Source organism: Alternaria burnsii, assembly GCF_013036055.1.
Source record: "Alternaria burnsii strain CBS107.38 chromosome Unknown 701, whole genome shotgun sequence".
NCBI classification, from domain to species: Eukaryota; Fungi; Ascomycota; class Dothideomycetes; order Pleosporales; family Pleosporaceae; genus Alternaria; species Alternaria burnsii.
Window position 1 is genome coordinate 158,111 of NW_024066124.1, and position 19,012 is coordinate 177,122.

The following is a 19,012-nucleotide window of genomic DNA, read 5'->3' on the forward strand; positions in this document are numbered from 1 at the left end:
AAAGATTACAAATCGCCGTTTGCGGCGAGCATATGACTGCCTGGGCTTGGATGCACATAGATGATAGGTTATGGTTGTACAGAAAATCACACGTCAAGTGTGTCAGGCTATGATTTGGTCTTTATACAGCAGTCATCGGTGAAGATGAGGAGGAATGCAGAGCCTCATACTCGCTAGTTGGATATAAAACGTGGTTGTTAGATACTATCGTCTATTCTCTAGACCATAATTCACTCGCCTTTCATCCCTTGAACTATCACAGTCTTCCGCATAGTCTTAGTTCTTACATTCAGCCTCGTACCGCTCTTTCCAAAATGGCGTGCTCCAGTGGTAGTGGTGCCGACACTTCGAGTTGCAATTGCGCCAAGTTTGTGCAGGGTGGTGTCAATGGGACATGCCATTCTTGTGGTTGTCCTGTAAATTGGCACTCGAAAGCAGCAGGAGGGACAAAAAAAGAGAATAAGAAGTACGTTCACGTGCCTCGACCAATGAGATTAAGTTACTAATGTTGCAGGTAATATCCGGACAAGGCTGAAAGTGAAGAGCAACTTCGTAGGCCGTACGCCATGAGCAATGAAGATCAATTGATTTAGTCAGCCTATCCACAATCTAAGATAATACTACAAAATGTGTCCATTGAGCCTGTATCAGAGACATTGTGTCGATGTGTGAATGATGACAATGGTGTCATTCCCCGGAAGCCACCGGAACCCCCCTTCCACCTCAGCCACCACCTCACAGCACCCCCTTCCCCCATCATCCTTACCACTACCGTTACCAGCCCATCTCACTACTCTTCCCGTCCGTCTGCGCCAACGCACTGACATCGTTCCTCAACAAACTTCTGCACAAACATGTCGTAATCGCACGGCATGCATGCGCGAACACCTGGTCCAAGTGCTTCCTTCTCCACACACACTCTCTTACCTACCTCGGACCCTTGATGATCTACACCGCACCACACCACACCAAACCAACCCTGATCCCCTTGTTATGTCAGACACATACACACATACACACAATCTGCAATGCAATGCAGTCAGTCCAACGGGCATCAGCAGCAACTTGAACAAAAGACGCAAGTTTACGCACAAACCACCGTCATAGGTATGGGGCCGCGGTCTCCAAAACGAGGCTGAGGCTGTGCAGTGCTGACTGATTAACGTAATCCAAGAACAAAAAAGGATAATAAAAGTGGAGGAGGAGAGGTTAAGTTGACTTCATGCCTTCTGCTTTACATTCCACCACTTAGTTAACCTCCACTACGATCACCTACAGCCATGATAATGATTCATCATTGCTAGCTTCCTCCATTGCGTGACTTGCATGACCCCTCACGTTCGTGGCGCACTACAGCGTTGCACAAGGTCGGTTCAGGGCAGCCTAATCGAGGCTGCAGCTCGAATGTCCGCCATCGCGCAGACGGCATCATGGCAGCAAGGGCAGGAGCAGACAAGAGTAAGAGATGTATAGTCACTGATGAAACAAGAGATGATATCGTGAGTGTATTATCATTCATTTACTATATACAGAGGCCAATGCTAAGGGGCCCGTCCCAGTTCCCATATTCGGGGTATCAAAGTCGCAGTCGTGAAGAAAACAGTCCCAGGCATAACGAATCAGTCGTTATCATCATGCCTTTCGCGTGAGTGTTCGTTAAGGAAAGAAGAGAAGCGCTACCCATCCATCATGATATCCAAAGCCCACCTTGCATTACCGCCCATCATTATACACATTACTTCGTCAGGCGAGGACCTTGAGTTGGATCGAAGCAAGACGCTTAGAGCAGGAGCCAGGCGGCAATACCGGCACCAGCAGCGAAGGGAATGCCAGTGACCATGGGAGCGGTACCCTCAGCGACGGAGGAAGCGGCGCTACCAGCAGAGTTGGCAGCGCTGCCAGCGGCGTCAGTAGCAGAGGAGATGGCGCTGCCAGCAGAGTCGGTAGCGGAAGCGATGGCAGAGCCAGCAGAGTCAGTGGCAGAAGAGATGGCGTTGCCAGCAGAGTCGGTGGCAGAGGCAAGCTCAGAGGAGATGCTGGCGCTGGCAGAGGCGAGGGCAGAGCTGGCAGACTCAAGGGCAGAGCTGATGGCAGACTCGCCAGACGCAACAGCGGAGGAAGCGGCAGATCCAAGCGAAGAGGTAACGCTCTCGGCACCGGATGCGGCGCTGGAGACGACAGAGGTAACGATCGAGGTGACCATAGATCCGGGGTTGACAGCAGTGGCACTGGCAACAGCGGAGGTCAAGATGGGAAGGGCAGCAGGAGCGCCAGAGCCAGTGGCAGTGGCAGCGACACCAGCGCAGCGAGCGTAAGCCCACGATACGGCTTGGGCGGACTGGTCAGCATCGCAAGCCTGGCGAGAGCAGTCGCGGATACCATAAGCCCAGTTGGACTTGGTGCAGAAGCAGCTAATGTCGTCGGAGGCGCAGGAGAACTCAGTCTGGGCAATGCGGGCCATGTTGTTGATGCAGAGGTTCTAAGCGACGGTTAGTACTAGTACAAAGCAATAGATGATAAAGAGGACTACTTACGGCGCAGTCGCCGCTAGGCATGGGGATGTCCTGGGACAGAGCAACACCAGCAAAGGTGGCAGCGAGGACAGCGTAGGACTTCATCTTGACTGTAGGTGGGGGTGGGTTGGGACAGTGTTTGTGTGGAAGAGATGGATATTGGAGTAGGATACTAGGTATCGAGGTGGGAGTGGAGTCAAGGTGAGTGAGTTGATTGCTGAGGTTGAGGATGCTGAGTGATGAGGGGGGAAGAGAGGGGAAGAGGAGTGGGTTTATATCGTAGGGGACATAAACAGTTGGGGCTGGTCCGTGGCTGGTAAAGAGTGAAGTCGCGCGCAAACAAGAGGCTGCAACGGGCTGGTGACGGGTTGGAGCGTCAGTAGCGGGTCTAGTCGTGTGCAGGGGTGGGCCGCCAAGTCCAGGCACAGCAACTCCACGATCGACGCCATAGCAAGGAAACGCGGAAAGCACGACCTGCACCCTGCGCGCCCATTGGCCAATGCCCCGGGCGCTCCTACCGTATGATGTAGCCATGCCAACCACGCCCAAGCGGCCGATATCCGAACCTGCATGTACAACTCACATGTCGAACCAGTTTGTCGTTGCAAATCGCACAGACGGTGGTATCTGCTCCGTCACACTCGTCATGGCTTCTCACCGGCGCTCACTGGCACGCTTTTCACACAGCATCAAGCCGTCTACATGTCCCCTTGCGCTGGTGTGACGGGTTGCAAAATTAATCAAATCTTGTTTGTATTCAAGCACGACCACTCGCTCGTGACGTCGTGGTAGCGTCTGCCGCCAGTATGCATACCCGCCCTCTCATTTCCGTTTCATAACTCTACCGCGAACCCATGAATCTCGCTTCCCCACGAGTGGCAGGGGAGCTTGTGAGATCCAGGCCCATAGATCGCTTTCACCGGGTCAAGACGTACCAATCGCTGCCCATCACCAACCACCCTACGGCAGATATCAATTGTGGCGCATGGCGCAGCAGTCTGACAATCAAGCCGCAAGAGAAATGCGCGTCTTTGCATCGCCCTCGAGCGTCGACGCGTCCTTTTCGCCATCGTCGGCGCTGTCCTGCTGCTCGGCCAGATGCTTCTCTTCAGCTGAAGTGATGCAGTGCGTGTTCGCGCCTACCAAACAGCGGTCAGCTCTGTGCGTCGACTCGGAGCAGACGACCAAAAGGAAAAATAAACTCACCTAACTTATTGATCGTCTCCATCCACTCGTCGTAAGGGTCCGAATCAAAAACTATGCCGCCCTGCAGCCAATCATTAGCTCGTGCACCGCACACTAAAGCAGGGAATTCTTCAAACCCACCCCTGCTTGGAGATACGCGATGCCGTCTTTGACAAGCATGGTTCTTAGTGCAATGCATGTCTGCTGGGCATCAGCCTCCTGTCAACCTCGAACAAGGCAAGACTACTCACGTCCATGGCACCTTCAATCTCCTTGTCGCCATCAATAGAGCCGTAGCCAAAGTATCCCACCGCGCCAGCATACACACCGCGCTTTTCCCGCTCAAGCTCGGCAATGAGCTCCATGGCGCGCACCTTGGGCGCACCGCTCACTGTTCCTACACACGGTTAGCCACACTTCCAACTTTTTTCCACCGCGCTACCTACCAGCGGGGAAGATTGAGCGGAACGCGTCGAATCGCGTCTTGCCAGGTCGCAACACCCCTGAGACCTCCGAGACCAGGTGCTGCACGTGCGAAAACTGGTTTCGTCGACAACAATTAGCATAGCTCTTGGGTTTGATATCATCGCACGGTAGCTCATCGCACGATCCACGGTAATCACGGTTCGGACGGCAGTCTGCTCACCTTTTGGACTACCATTAGCTTGTCAACTCGTGTCGAAAGTGGGTCGCACACGCGATTGACGTCATTGCGAGCCAAGTCGACCAACATGACCTACGAAGGCATTGTAAGCTTTTCAACGTCGCTGCATGCATCTTGTCGTCAGGAAACCTACATGTTCGGCCCGATCCTTGAGAGAGTTGGACAACTCTTCCGCGAGCGCTGCGTCTTCTTGCAGTGTCTTGCCCCGCTTGACGGTGCCAGCAATGGGATGAGTGATGATGCGACCCTGCTCCTCTTTTACCAGCAGCTCGGGACTTGCCCCCACTATTTGGAAATCGTCACAATCGACATAGAATAGGTACGGCGAGGGGTTGACGTTTCGCAGGTTCCGGTATACGTTGAAGGGATGCAATGATGTCGGTCTTGCAAACCGTTGAGATGGTACCGCTTGGATGATGTCGCCAACGCTGATGTGCTTCTTCAGTTCCTTGACATGGTTCTCATACCCGTCCTGTCCAATGTTGGACGTGTATTGGTTACCAAGCTGAATGGGCCCTTGTTCTGGTAGCGGAATGTCCTTGCCCTTGAGTATTGTCACATATTTGTTTAGCGTACTCTTCGCTTCCTCGTATGCTTGTTCCAAGTCGTCCATGCTGTCTGGTACCTTGACGTATGTTATGACCTTTACAACCTGTGCGAAATGGTCCAGAGCCACCAGTGTATCGTAGAGCATGAAGAAGCTCTCCGGTACGCCCAACACGTCCTTCATATCATCCCTCCTTGTCTTGGGCTCGAAGTATTTGACGCAATCATAGCCAACATATCCGACAGCACCGCCGGTCATGGGCGGTAGTTGTATTGAGGGCACGGTCGCGACGCGGCTCTTCGCAAGCTCCTTCTCGAGGAGGGGTAGTGGGTCGGTCTCTTCGCCATGGCCGGGGCCGGTCTTGATGACTTTGCGAGGGTCTAAAAGCTTGTCAACTGTGTTTGCCGGAAGTTTGTTTTCCAAGTACCGACCTGCGCCAATGAAGCTGTACCGGCCTATGGTCTCGGTTGTTGCAGCGCTCTCGAAGAGGAACGAGAGTTTTGACTTTGATCTGAGCCCAGGGTCAGCATGCGCGCAACCAGCTCATCATCTCGACACAACCCCTCCCACGCCACTTGCGCTGGAATGAGTCACACTCACTTTGCGGATATCTTGAGGTATATGCTGGAGGCGGTCAAGAACTCGGCGGGAATCGAGGAGAATACGGGTACGAGGTTTGGTGGGTTGGGCGACTTGACTGCTGCAGCCAATACCTCTCGAATGGTGTCAAGCGATGGCTGAACGCCCAGCTAAATGGTCATGCGCTCAGTTCTGTGGTCGGCTGATGGTGTGAATCTGGACATACCTGTGGCGCCATGTTTGCGGAGTGTGAAGCGTATCTCTACAGCACTGCTTTATGGACAGAGAGGAGGCAGAACGAGTGTCACAGAGTCGTCGCAATGTATTGAAGCCAGAATTAATGATTCACGAGCCAATGGGAGGGGCCACAAAATGTTATCGATAGCAAGTCCTTGGCGCACTACCCACGCTGCAGACCGAGGCCATGCACGCACGTCACAAGCGGTGAACCCAGCCTCCTCCCGTCTCCCGCATCCACGCAGGTTTCCGGCTTCTTGAACACCAGCGCATCGCTCTCCAAGCCGCGAATATAGCCCGAGAGCTTCCGGGCTGTGCGCGCATCCTGCTGGAAGAACAGAAGAGAATGTTTCGGTCGGGCTATGAGGGCGCAAGGGACATTCCCCGGACCCTGGAACGGCCATGGACGCCGCCTGAGATCGAGGACGAATCCAGCCCGCGACCAGATTACTTTAACATCTACGGTACCTCACCTCCACAATATCCTACCGCAACAGAGCAGCGCTGGCTGAAAGAGGCCAAACGCATACCCGACCAGCCTTCCTGGGTCACAGATAGCTTCGGACTGAACACGCCCACGACAGGCCCACGACCGAAACCCAACTCCCGACTCACAGAACCAGCGCCATACACACCTACGCGGTTATACTACGACGATGCATCGCCTCCACCGTCCAAAGGCGAACTGCGCTATCCCTACACGCCCGACAGCTCGCGCGTACTGCGTCGCAACCACACCGAGCGCCCCGGCTCTCCAACGCCCTGGGCCGACGTATCAGAAGGAACGTCGTCGCCCGTGCAGAACGCCCTCTCGTCGTGTATCGCGCACTTTGAGAACCTCATCCAAACACACCAGCCTGACGAAGACCAACTGGAATACATAGTCGGACAATTCGAAGCCATGACAGCCCATCTCTCCACGCCCAGCGCACACGCCAGCGAGACGCACGACAAGGGGTCTTCTTCCTCCTCCTCTCGAGACGTTGGTCAGGGGCTCGGCATCACACAAGCAGAGGGTGAGAAAGCGACGCTTCATGAAGCCCAAACGCTGCAGCACGAGGCTTATGTTTCGCAAGTAGGCAACTACATCGCGGGTGTGCAAAAGTACATTTACGACCTCAAAACGCGCATGGACGAGGTCAAGACGCTCAATCGCATTCAACTCGACGTCATCAACGATTTGCGCAAGCAGATGAAATTAGTTCGCCAGAGTCTGCGCGACGACTTGGACAAGAGCCAGCACTACTACCACCAAGATGATCTTGTAAAGTCCGTCTTCTCGGATTTTGAGGCTGGGAATCAAGCTTCACAAGACGAAGATGGTGAGAAAGAGGAGGACAAGGAGAAGAAGGAGCAGGACTCGAAGAAAGAATCCATGCTAGACAGTTGCATGACGCTAGTCGAGGAGGAAGTTCAAGATTTGTCCCGCGAGATTCACGAAGAGTACTCAAAGTTGCTGCGCAGTACTGTTGACACGCTAGTTGCGGATGATGTGCCGTCGTCGTCGTCGTCGTCGTCGTTGCCATCAGCATCAGCATCATCACTGTCCAAGAGGAAGGTCATTCACATCATCCGCTCGCCTCCTCCAAGACGCAGCTTTTGGGCTTCCATGGGCGAAGCATTGGATGCGGTTTCGCATCTGCTGCTGGAAGACGGCTCGTAATGACCCTGGGAACGATATAACGATTGTGTTTTACGGCCGCCTGACTGGAGAAGACGTGTACGTGTTTGTCTGACGATTTATGATCTTTTCAGGCATGGGAATTTTTTTTTCATCATGGAGGTCCACGATTTACATATGAAAGAGACGAAAAGAAGGAGGTTGGATGACTTGCATTTGGATATATGACGATTGTGGAAAGCCATGTGTGGGAGCATATGAAAGCATACAGGGGGCGTTGTTGTTTTTTGTTTTTCTCTCTCTCTCATTGCTTTATTGTTTCCTCCACGCAGCAGCATTGGCACGTTCAGGATACCCTACCTCGTTATTGTTGAATATCGGCATTAGTACGACTCATTTCCTCAATCGTTTGTTCTTGTAGTATATTTGACTTGCTTAGCGGCTCAGCGCTACTCTCGTATGCTAAGATACTACCATTGGATACCCGTCATTCTGTTCTTGAGCTTGATCATGCTGTATGTCATGTAAACATGGTAGGAATTCACGACATGATATAATTTCTTACTACACAGCTTCTTCGGCTGCAGAATGAATGCATTGGTATCACATAATCAATGTCCCATCTACTCCACATAATCCAAACTGCCCTTGCCAACCGTCCCCGCCGTCGCATCAGGCCCCTTCTGCTGCCTCAGCTTCTCCTCAAACTTGGCAAACTCCTTCATAGCAATCTCCTCCTCCTGATCCAGCACCTGTTGCACGCCCTTGACCTCCTCAATATAATGCATCAACATGCTCTCGATGCCATTCTTGAGTGTCACGGTACTCGAATCGCAGGTACGGCACGCACCCCTCAGCTTGAGCAGAACCTGGCCGTCGTTGAAGCCGCGGAATTCAATGTCACCACCGTCTTCTTGGATAGCGGGGCGGACGCGCGTGTCGAGGAGTTCTTTGATCATGCCAATGACTTCATCGTCGTTTTCGTCGTAGGCAAGACTGTCGGCTTCTTGACCGCCTTGGCCTTGCTCACCAGCTTTTGCGGCGACGGTGTTGACGATGGGTTGGCCCGAGGTCATGTATTCGTTGATGAGGGCGAAGACCTCGGGCTTGACGTGCGACCAGGGGGTGGCCGAGTCCTTTGTAACGGTGATGTAGTCGGCGCCGAAGAAGACGCTGGTTACGCCGTCGATGTTGAGGAGTTGGGCGGCGAGAGGGGATGGATGTGGCGGGGCGAGGGTAGAGCGGGGGTTGAGGTATTCGAGAAACGGGGAGGAGATGTTTTCTGGGAGGACGCGCTGGTTGGGGTTGAACTTTAGGGCCTGGGATTGTTAGTATGGCTATGTCGCTGGAACTGGGAAATGCCTACATCGGCGTTTGGTGTGGGCTCGGTTTGGATGAACATGGTTCGTCGTGCGACCGTCGCTGATGGCGCCGCTACCCTTTGGCTCCAGGGCTGTGCTGCCGGTCTATGTTGCAATCTTGAGGCTGTGATGGGCGATGATTGTTGGTGGAGACATCTCGTGGCAATGCGCCGAGGTGCTGATCGTAGAGAGGGCGTCGCTCGGGTTAGACTGCGCATAGCAGAACGTGGAAGTGTGCTTGAGGGCATCTTTCGTGTAGTTCAGGGTTGGGTATATTGTAGATAGGGTTATGTTGTCGTAATGGCGAAGTGTATAGGTTCGTGAATGAAAGTTTCGGGAACTCGGGCCAAACGAAGTATGACGTTTGTTGGATTATTCAGCCACCACGCTCACTGGCTCCCGCTGATCCACAGCCGTCCACAGCGTTCATCCCTTGTCCATCTTGCACTTCGCACACCTAGTACAGTACATATCGAATGCGGCTTTGATGTTGATTCTCACATGTGTGTAACAATGGAAAAAGGATTACGAATGTATCACGATACTGGCCCAAAATCATGTCGACTTTTTGCATGTTATGTTTGAAGTCACTTCAACACACGATTGGCTGGGACAAGTATGTTTGAGATCGTTTATATTTCTTCGGTATTGACATTAGGTATTAAATTTCGTATCAGCTTTATCATACACTCTCTTTCTTCTCCGATGTTTGACTTCCTCTCTTCCCTCGTGTGGTATAATGCGTAAACGTCGTGATAGAGTACAAAAAAAGGAAAAGTTCCCATGCCTGAAAGCACGAAGGACTAGGCACAATCTAGAGCATCGCCAATCTCAGTCTCCTAGGTAATATCGGATGATTGCGTCTAGTAGTTGGTGGCTTGGCCGTAAGTAGCAGTGTTGCCAGTGTTGGCGTAGTTGGCAGTAGGAGCGACGTGGGGCGCGGTGTGGTATCCACCAGTGACGGGCTTGTCGGTAGCGAAACCAGAGTGAGGAGCGGCGACGGTAGAGCCAGTGTAGGCAGTGTCGTGGCTGGGACGGTAGTCGTGGGCCGCGGTAGGGGCAGCAAGACCGCCAGCAGTGGTAGCAGGGACGGTACCGACTTCAGGATCACGGTGTCCAGTGGTGCGGTTGGCCTTGCGGCGCTGCCAGAACTTCATGCCGGAACCCTTGGTGTAGCCGTTGTTAGGACCAGGACCAAAGGCCTTCTCCTTCTTGTGGTGGCGCATAAGGAAGACCTGGACGAGAGCGCTGAGCAGGAAGAGGAAAGCGCCGATGATGGCGACGGCGAAGCAGGCGGTGTTGAGCTTGCAGGTCGTACCGAGAGAGGCGGCGTAGGTGATCTGGTTGCCTTGGCCGTTGGAGCCGAAGCCCTGCTTGGAGTTGGCGGGACCGTCGCCGAGAGGTGTGTTGACATTGCCAGAGCAGCTGGATGCACCGTCACGGGTCAGGACGGCGACGGCGATCATGGCACCGCAGCAAAGGATGTCGAGTAGTATGCCGAGGAAAGCAAAGATTGTCTGGAGATATCGTTAGTGATTGTTTATATGTGTATAGCGCTGGAGCATGTTCTTACCTTTCCGCCAAGGCAGCAAGTCAACAAGACAGCAAAGATTGTGTACAAAACAGTCGCGCCAGCAAGACCAGTGACAGCCTGTTGCCAAACCGGAATGTTGACATCGCGATCCGCCTGTACAGCGAGGAAGTAACTGTAAATACCGAGGATAACCGCAGCACAGCAGAACTCGAGCGCATACAGCGCTGTAGAGCCAAACTTCAAAACAGCACCACCGATACCCATTGTTGCGATGGTGAGAACAAGGAAGTAGGAGGAGAGTAGATTTAAGAAGCAAGAGAAGGCGATGCTCCAAGTATGTGTTTGATAGGATGTTTGTAGTTGGAATACGAGATGAGCACAGGGGAAAGAAAAGGATTTATGTTGTCTCTCATGGATACTGCCACAGGCGATGACGCAGCCTTGCACAATGATGTGAAGTGACTTCACATCATTGGCGTCCTTGTCCCTGCCTTGTTCCGTCAAAGTTCGTTGTCGATCCCGCACCCCGTGCGTCAGCCACGCTAAGCTAGCCCACAAATTGAACCCTGCTTTTACCGCCACACGTCATATCTTTTTCCCAATCTCATCAAACACCTGGACCACTCAGCCAAACAGAAGGCTGCGCCCCGACCGACGGTTTCGCCGATGTTAAAACTCAAATCCAACACATGTGCAGGCGGTGGAATGATGCTGCCAAGTTCGCGCTGACGATCATCCTGCTTTCTCGACAGCTGGTGATGCCTTCCAGGGTTCCTTGGACAATTTCCTGACGTGGACGCGAGCGTCAAGCCACAAGCTGACAGGCACAGTGCAGCTGGGCGGGTACTCCTTGCATACAGTCGAGACTCTCAATGTGAGGTCCATGACAGGTTTCGTTGTTTCAAATTCTATGGAAAAAATTGTAATAGAGAAAAATACGTCGGTTTCCCGTCCTTCACATGCTCACACGCTCAGCGTTTCTGCACCACGCTTCTCTTTCCTTTCTTTTTCTTCATCGTTCGATGTACAGTAGTTCGTTGATCTCGGATAAGACGGATCCGGTCGTAATGCGCGCAGCGCAGCGCCGTTATGTGTCTAATGCTCGCGATGTTGTGTATTCAGGCTAAGGAAACCTGATCGTGATAGTTGCGGCAGTTGGTTGGTTTTCCCCTTGGATCGGAGGGCTTCCGCTACCGCACGCTACCCCACGAAATTACCGTAGCGGCCATCATTCATTGGTGACGTCGTTATGCTACCGACGGTTGTCGGCGACGTAGTTTAATGGAACGATGATCGAACGCTCGCTATGGGGTTGTTGGGATGGGCTGCACAGAGAGCAGTGGTGGGAAACGAGTCTGCAGCTTGTAGAAGACTCGCTATCTTCTTTGTTGAGCTTGATAACACACTTACCCTTGGAATTACAAATCGCCCAAGCATCCCTGTTTTCACCTCTACACACATCGAATCCGGTCAGCTATCGGGGTAGAGGATTCTATAATCACGATTTCGAGTTGCCAGTCCGCCACATAACCCTCACTATCGATGGTAAAGGCCATCGCCCACACACAAGTCAGACAGATACAAGGACGCCAATGTTGCAGCGTAAGGCAACAGTTTAGTGAGGACATGTTCCAAATTCGGTCATTCCAGGGTTTCAGCAAGTACTCTAATGACATCGATGAGCCCTTTGGCGGTCATCCCCAGGCTACAAGGGTCGAAATGTCACAGTGGTGATTGCTAAAAAGGAGAAGGAACGCAGGACTATCGTGCATATGAGGCAGGCCGAACGCCAGATTTCTTGCCGTAGTAACAGAATGATATGAGCTTCAGCAATGGTACTGGCAATATGGAGGCATCCGTCACCGTCTCATCGAGACTTCGGCACACCAATCAGTCCAACGACATTTTTAATGTATCTAAAAGGTAAAGCTTTGCTTTGAGAGAAGTAAATACATGGTCAAGCATTAGCGGCGCAAGACCTTGCTTACAACCGATGTCAAGTCGCTCTAAACGTGATTTCGAGACAACTTCCAGTACAACAATCGTGGTCTGCCACCATGTACCATAACCCTGTTCTACACATTGCTACTGACCGTAAAGATCGGTAGACCCGTCGGAACAAGTTTGTGTGCAGACAAGGCAAACCCCTGCAGCATTGTGCGAAGCTGTGCTTGAAAAGAGTCTTCGAGGCAGTAACACATTGCCTATTCAAGTTGGTATCTATATTGAGCGGGGTAGTAAGAAAATGCAGCTCCAGCTGTCCAAGCGTATCGTAAAGATCTTCATGGTTGGCAATCTAGGGTAGATTCTCGAACGCTCTTGGACAAACGATAAATAATGCGATACTAGAGGATGTCCTTTCGGACCAGATTCTGGTCTTCATTTCGGTTTTCCTGCAGACAAGCCAGAGGCTTTTGGCGTCGTGTTGGCGCGTACGACCATCTTGTTCTGCTTCAGGGAATTGATCGGCAATGCGATCCAAGAGCTCGACTGGCAGGCCAAGTCGCGTCGAAGCCATGGACCTGATCTGTCGGTGATTCAGTTATTAGGCTCAACAATGACCGCAGTTGCAAACACGGGTACAATGGAACGCTCACATTTTACACGTCAGCTTGCACAGTGTGGCGTGATGCTGACATACGATCGCAATTAAGTGTGAAGAGTCGCGGCTCTCGCAGTCCCATCTATAGCGATGTAACGGGAAAAGCGGAAGAAGCAAGGTGAGGTGAGGTGAGAGAATAGAAAGCACGAAGCGTTAAGGAATGGAACTAGCGCCAAGTCGAAACACTGAACATCCTAGGCGAATGAAGTGGTTGTTGAAGAATATGTTATCTGGTCTGTATACAGTTTGGCTGCCAAACATATGCAAGACCGCAAGCGCGAGTGTTTATCGCAGTGCACTCGCATATCACTTACTAGCCTATAAAGTGTACTGTGGTAATGACAAATAAATGGGATTCTGACCTTGTTTTCCTGCTGTTGCTTGGCACTACGATAGAGCTTGGAGGTAGTCTCCTTGAGTGTTTTCACATTGCTTACAATCTGACGTGGGTTTGAAGGGGAATACTGGGCCTTATCTAGAGGGAGTTACGAAAGTCCTTTCGTGGTGAGTAGGCAGGCTCTACAAATCCATGTTAACCTACATGTTAATATCGTCAACGACTTCTAGATGGAGGTAGCTATATTCAGTATAACTGTGCCTAATAATAATTGTTCCATTTCTTCCTATGACTCACTTGCGCCATTTCTCTGCCGTAGTCGCCAGAGGCCGCTGGATAGTGTTATATGCATGCATGACCCTTCAATTTCAAGAAGCAGTGTTCCAGAGGGTTGTCGGCACCGGTGGTATCACATGCCTCCATTACCCAGGAGCTATTAGACAAGACTTTTCCAATCGCCTCACCTTTGAAAAGTCTCGACTCACATAACACCAAGGCTGGTCGCTAGCGAGCGATGCATCAATCGAGGCTAGTCGAAGTGCTCGAAGTTCAATCCGGGGAAATCTGGCCTGGCTGTGTAAGCTATGGTGTGAGATAAGAAGAGATAGAAGTCGTGGTACGACGAAGCATGTGGGAATTCCTCTGGGAAGAAGCGGCCGAAACGTCGTTACCGAATATCGGTGACTGGTAACGAGTTAGATTCTGAACAAAAGATAAAACTTAGCTTACCCGAAAGTAGACACTGTGTGTTACCTTGGAATTGTCATGTACAAATCCGTAGCATAGCTTCAGTGCGTACCTTGCTAGGTACCACATTCCGTACACGAGTATAAGTAAATACATGCGATACATGCATCCTTTCACTTCGCTCCTTCCATTTCCATGGATCGGCCCACTCGAACTCGAAGGTTAACTACCTCAAGTCAGTATTTGGTGTCGTTGCCTTTCTCCAACAAAAGCTGTATGACTCAATGAAGGTTTGTACCCCCGTTGCTCTCCCACCAAAAGTGTTCTGAAAAGCCAGAAGGCCGGGACAGATCGGTGATATCATGGTGCTCCGTGATGGTACTACGATTGATGTGTCCCTGAGCGTTCAATACGCATGTGAGTTGAAGAATTCGAGTTTGACAAACGGCGAAGTGTGCTGAGGTAAGGTGGGAGTCAGAATAGAAGAAGTTGCATCATCAACAGCGCGTAGCAAGGAAAGAGCAACGGAGGAGCACATATCTGTATTATACTCGAGGGCATACACAACTTTGATTGTTTCCCACCCCTACGCCGACTTCCTCAGCTGGGCCAACGCAGCCTTGCCAGCCCTACTATCGTTCGCCCTGCCCAGCTCTTGCGAGATCCACTCACCTGCCTCAGCAAGCTTCTCCATATCGATACCAGTCTTGGCGCCCAAGCTATGGAAACAGTGTACCAGATCCTCAGTCGCAACATTTCCAGTCGCGCCCGGACTAAAAGGGCAGCCTCCAAGCCCACCGACGGCTGAATCAAAGGTGCGAATGCCGTGTTCCAGAGCGACGACGGAATTAACCAGCGCCTGACCGTAGGTATCGTGGAAGTGCAGCGCCAGGTCGTCCTTGGTCACACCAGCAGCATTCAGAGTCTTCAAGAGCTCCAGCGTCTTGGGCGCAGTGCCCATGCCCGTGGTATCCGCCACCGATATCTCGTCGGCGCCCATTTCGAGCAAGCTGACTGCCAGCTCCGCCACCTTATGGGGGTCTACATTTGGCCCTTCGTAAGGGCAGCCAAGTGCGACTGAGATGTATGCCCGGACCTTGAGGTCCATCTCCTTTGCTTTGGACATGATAGGTTCGAAACGCTTCAGCGACTCGGCGATAGAGCAATTGGTGTTCTTTTGCGTAAAGGATTCGGTCGCCGCTGTGAAGATGGAGAGCTCATGTATGGGTGTTGTTGCATTGCGACTTTTGCCCATGGCTTCGGCGCCGGAGGATGCTGAGGGCATAGCATTTGGATCCGAGGAGGACGTGTTGAGGGCTGGACCATTATCGGTGCCTGAAGATGATGGTGTCGACCTGGACTTCCACATGGAAAGGAAGTTGTCGAAGCCCTTGGCGTTGGGCAGGAGCCATTGGTAGGTGATGGGATGCGGCGACTGTGGTGTTCGGGAGAGTACGTGCTCGAGGATGTCAGCCGAGTTGGCCATCTGCCCTCATGGTCAGCGAATGTCCCCGGCTTCGACGCGTATGTCTAACCTGTGGTACCCATTTGGGCGAGACGAAGGAGCCTGCCTCAATGGTCGTTAATCCAGTCCTTGCCAGCCTCTCGACCAGCTCGATCTTGGTCGCCAGAGGCACCGTCTGCTTCTCATTCTGCAGCCCATCCCGTGGTCCTACTTCGACGATGCGAACGTGGTCTGCGCGGTTATTGGCGGCTGAAGCAAATGTTCTTCGCGGACACGGGTGACGCGCTGCGAGACGCGCCGAACGGAGACAGCGGAATTTCGAGGTCATGGCGATGATCTGGTTCTATGCAATAGGCGATTCAGGGTCAAACAAAATGCTATGGCATGACGTGCATAGCTGTCAGACGGTTTGTGGGGTTGATGTTTGCGGGGATCATGTTATGCATGGACCACTCATCCGAGCTTTGAGCTCCGACGTAAGAAGCTTCGACATGACCTCGGATACAGTGCACAGGCTACAAGAAACGTGGAAACATTGCATCGCATAGACCGTGAAGCGAGTTGCAGCACTTGGCATCTCGGAATATAGCCATGTGTTAGCCATGTGTTAACCATGTGTTAGCAATGAAGTTGCTGCACGGTTACGGAATCTCTACCTAGGTACCTTCACTGAAGTCTTGGCACTCTCCAACTTTCCCACACGCACCGCGAAGCTTCGAGGTACCACCATATCCTCACGATTATGGCATTCAACAAGGCGGAATACTCGGGAGGTATTCCTACTTCCCACTCCACTTTTGTTTGCTCATACGAATTGCGCCATTCAATGCCAGATGTTCGTCTCCACGGGAGCTCCATTCCATCGTGGGAAGTTGAAATTACCTGTGCAAGCTAGAGTGCTTCCAGCTAGCCGCCGAAACTTTGTCAGGCGCTGTTGGCCGTAGCCAATACTTGGTTCACGTGCTAGACATGTATCTAGCGGATCTGCACGCTGAAAGGTATCAAACCGCAGCCATCAGACCGCTCTTCTGCGTCGCTTCGAAGCGCTCGCAATGTGTCCGCGTGGGCAACAACCGGATACACTCACCCTTGGAGCGATATCGACGCTAGAGTATAAGACCCAGCGGGCCCCATCGACGGTGCTGTTTGCTAGCGCAGGGTTCTTGTGGAGACCATAAATAGAGAGCCTCCGAGGAGCCCTGTTCGCTGTTCTAACCGCAGCCGCCGGTTGTTCAAGAGAGATCCAGCGCTTGCGGACGCCTTTGTCTTGTCGTTCCCTACCAAGTGCCGGCGAAATGACGATCTTCAAGATGAAAACACGGAAGCATTTCTCCATTCAGTATGCCTCGGTCTGGCTCCAGGTCTTTTGAAACGTCTGCTGTCGGGCCGGGCATCGTAGAATTGAGGGTCCGGGAAGCGAGATCTTATACTCTACCTGGCGCCGGAAGAATTGCCAGGGCGGAGATTAGGATTTTGTAGAGCTGCCATGGCCCGCTCGGCTACAAGACATGTCCCACAGAATGGCGTAGATGATCTAGTCGCAGCTATCGGACAAACTCCGACCCTCAGGCGTTTTTACATCTGATGCATCATAATGGTATGATTGTCGGATATTGCCCGGAGCTTAACAATGAATGTGAGGAGCCGCAGCTCTCCTATCATTTTGTCTAGCCTTGCAGAAGCTAGGCATACAGCCGGCATCCGTGAGGCTCTCTTCGTAATCCGTTTCGGCGTGATAGCTAGGTCTGGAATTAGGAGAGCCACTGCCAGCGGGTCTTCTGCGGAGCGAAGGAAGACATGCTACAAATCTTACAAAGCTTGTAAAAGGATTCGCTTTTGGAGAGGGCTCACCAAGTGGGCGAATGAGGTCTGTGGCTGCCTCGTATCCCCGTACTACCCCGCGTGTGCACATTTGCGCAGGCGCATTGACGGTGAACTGCTTCCCCAGGTACGGATGGCTAGTGAGAGGTCTTGAATAATGAAACCTTGCCTAGCAACACAAAAGCCATCTGCTGACGGGAGGTTGAAGCTGTTTGTTACCTGAGACAAATCGTTGAGTGGTGGAGCACAGCCAGCATACCAAAGTAGCGCACGTCTCCGATGCATGTCTGACTTGGCACTCACGTGCCTAATACCACGATCAGGCTAGCGTATGGGAATCGGTGAAGGCGCCATTTGAGAGTGGCTTGTATCTACGCGAATAAGGTGGTGGATAGGATGGGGATGGGATGTGGATGGGATGGGGAACGGATTGGGCTCTGAGTGACCTAGGCGCCGTTAGCTGGACAGGTTCGGCACTCTTGCGGCGGCCGAAGCCACGGCATCATGCACGACAGAGGCTTTTGGAGGCTTCAGGGCTGTTAGAGCAGACCCTGAGGGAATCTCAAAGGTCGAGGGAAGACGGCCTCATGAGGTGTTTGGGGCACTGACACGGTCAGTTTCTCACGAACCGTGGGGGTGCACTTGAGATGGCAATGGTCATATCGCTCTCTCATCAGGCCCGCATGGCTTGTTATCACAGCGGGTCCCACAAGAACGGTTCTGCCAAGAGGGCTGCGGAGCAGGCGACAGCAGGGCGACAGACAGCTGCTGGCAGTTGTCCAGTATCCCAGGCACCCCGGCCATTGCGTGCAGCTTTGCATCATTCACGCCTGGGCCCGCCGTGTCCTTAATCCTCGATGTCATCGCAATATCCGCGCCCGCCGTCAGACGTGTGCTCGTCGTGTCTGCTGCCCCGTCGCGTGCAGAGGTGCGCAAATTGCATCACCCACGCATCCTTCCCTTCTTCATGCCTTGCGGCAGATCAGAGACTCCCGTTGCGGGGTTGGCGTGCAATGGGAGGCTGTTTCTTTAACCTTACGTACTCTTCCAAGGCTTGGCTTGGCGGAAGGCTTCACCAGCGGGCGGCTTTTCGCTGTCTTCTCCCACTGGCAAGCCCTGACAGACTACAAGCGCTGCCATCCCAGCGACATCATTCTACACAGCTTCGATGCGTCTTCGCGGCGGCACATTGATCGCCTCGGTCGGCTCCGTGACCATTTGCGCCTGGTCATTCGTCCGAGCGCTCACGTTGCCCATGGTGGCCCTGACGCTATCAGCAGCAACCAGCACTACTTCTGCAGCAGTGCAGCAGCTCGCGAGCCGAACAAGCCCTGCAACGCCTTCACCCCGGAGCCCTCGACACAAGCTCTCTCAGTGGCTGTGGCCTCTTAGCTGCTCCGAACTTAGCGGCCGGTAGTAGATCGTGCGCGCTGCAGCATGTCATTGGTGGAGCTTTCGTGGCGTCCAGCCCTCTCCGTCCTGCAGCAGGCCACTGTCGCCATCCATCTTCAAGCTCCTGCCGGGGTGCTACCATTTTTCCACGATGTAACCCGACCCTAACCCGACCTTACCTCGCGCCGTCCTGCAATTCGCCGTCACGGTGTGGGGTGTGGTAGGGGTTGCCACAGCCAAAGCCTTGCAGCCGCTGCGAGAACATGCGGGCACCTGGCCTACTCGCTGCGGGCCACATCCTTCATGCACATCTCTCAAGATGACCACCTCTTCTCTTAATATCCTAGCGTCCAGTATGCCGCGGCATTTTGCATCCTACCCCTTGGCATCCCAGAGCCCTGTCCACTAGGGCCCTGACCTTATCAGACGGGGGGACCAAGCTTCCTTTACCCAGACCCATCGAGGCC

General features: G+C 52.8%; 6 protein-coding genes across 6 annotated transcripts; 2 read left to right on the top strand and 4 right to left on the bottom strand.

The window, feature by feature from the left end:
• Positions 1-314: 314 nt before the first annotated feature.
• Positions 315-506, top strand: GT037_009880 (uncharacterized protein; the record flags this gene model as incomplete). Its single annotated transcript, XM_038934927.1, has 1 exon — positions 315-506. One exon carries the CDS (start codon positions 315-317, stop codon positions 504-506), a length of 192 nt encoding a protein of 63 aa, XP_038782341.1.
• A 1,274-nt stretch (positions 507-1,780) lies between these two features.
• On the bottom strand, positions 1,781-5,726 carry GT037_009881 (anthranilate synthase-like protein component i; the record flags this gene model as incomplete). Its single annotated transcript, XM_038934928.1, has 11 exons — positions 1,781-2,479; positions 2,535-3,079; positions 3,720-3,780; positions 3,840-3,899; positions 3,950-4,095; positions 4,145-4,223; positions 4,345-4,434; positions 4,496-5,289; positions 5,341-5,420; positions 5,510-5,658; positions 5,715-5,726. The coding sequence occupies 11 exons, from the start codon at positions 5,724-5,726 to the stop codon at positions 1,781-1,783; spliced, it is 2,715 nt and encodes a 904-aa protein (XP_038782342.1).
• A 345-nt stretch (positions 5,727-6,071) lies between these two features.
• On the top strand, positions 6,072-7,388 carry GT037_009882 (uncharacterized protein; the record flags this gene model as incomplete). Its single annotated transcript, XM_038934929.1, has 1 exon — positions 6,072-7,388. One exon carries the CDS (start codon positions 6,072-6,074, stop codon positions 7,386-7,388), a length of 1,317 nt encoding a protein of 438 aa, XP_038782343.1.
• Positions 7,389-7,969: 581 nt separating this feature from the next.
• Positions 7,970-8,955, bottom strand: GT037_009883 (hira-interacting protein 5; the record flags this gene model as incomplete). Its single annotated transcript, XM_038934930.1, has 2 exons — positions 7,970-8,665; positions 8,713-8,955. The coding sequence occupies 2 exons, from the start codon at positions 8,953-8,955 to the stop codon at positions 7,970-7,972; spliced, it is 939 nt and encodes a 312-aa protein (XP_038782344.1).
• Positions 8,956-9,570: 615 nt separating this feature from the next.
• On the bottom strand, positions 9,571-10,505 carry GT037_009884 (uncharacterized protein; the record flags this gene model as incomplete). Its single annotated transcript, XM_038934931.1, has 2 exons — positions 9,571-10,224; positions 10,281-10,505. The coding sequence occupies 2 exons, from the start codon at positions 10,503-10,505 to the stop codon at positions 9,571-9,573; spliced, it is 879 nt and encodes a 292-aa protein (XP_038782345.1).
• A 3,948-nt stretch (positions 10,506-14,453) lies between these two features.
• On the bottom strand, positions 14,454-15,660 carry GT037_009885 (hydroxymethylglutaryl-lyase; the record flags this gene model as incomplete). The annotated part of the gene is made up of 2 exons (XM_038934932.1): positions 14,454-15,353; positions 15,403-15,660. The coding sequence occupies 2 exons, from the start codon at positions 15,658-15,660 to the stop codon at positions 14,454-14,456; spliced, it is 1,158 nt and encodes a 385-aa protein (XP_038782346.1).
• Positions 15,661-19,012: the final 3,352 nt, after the last annotated feature.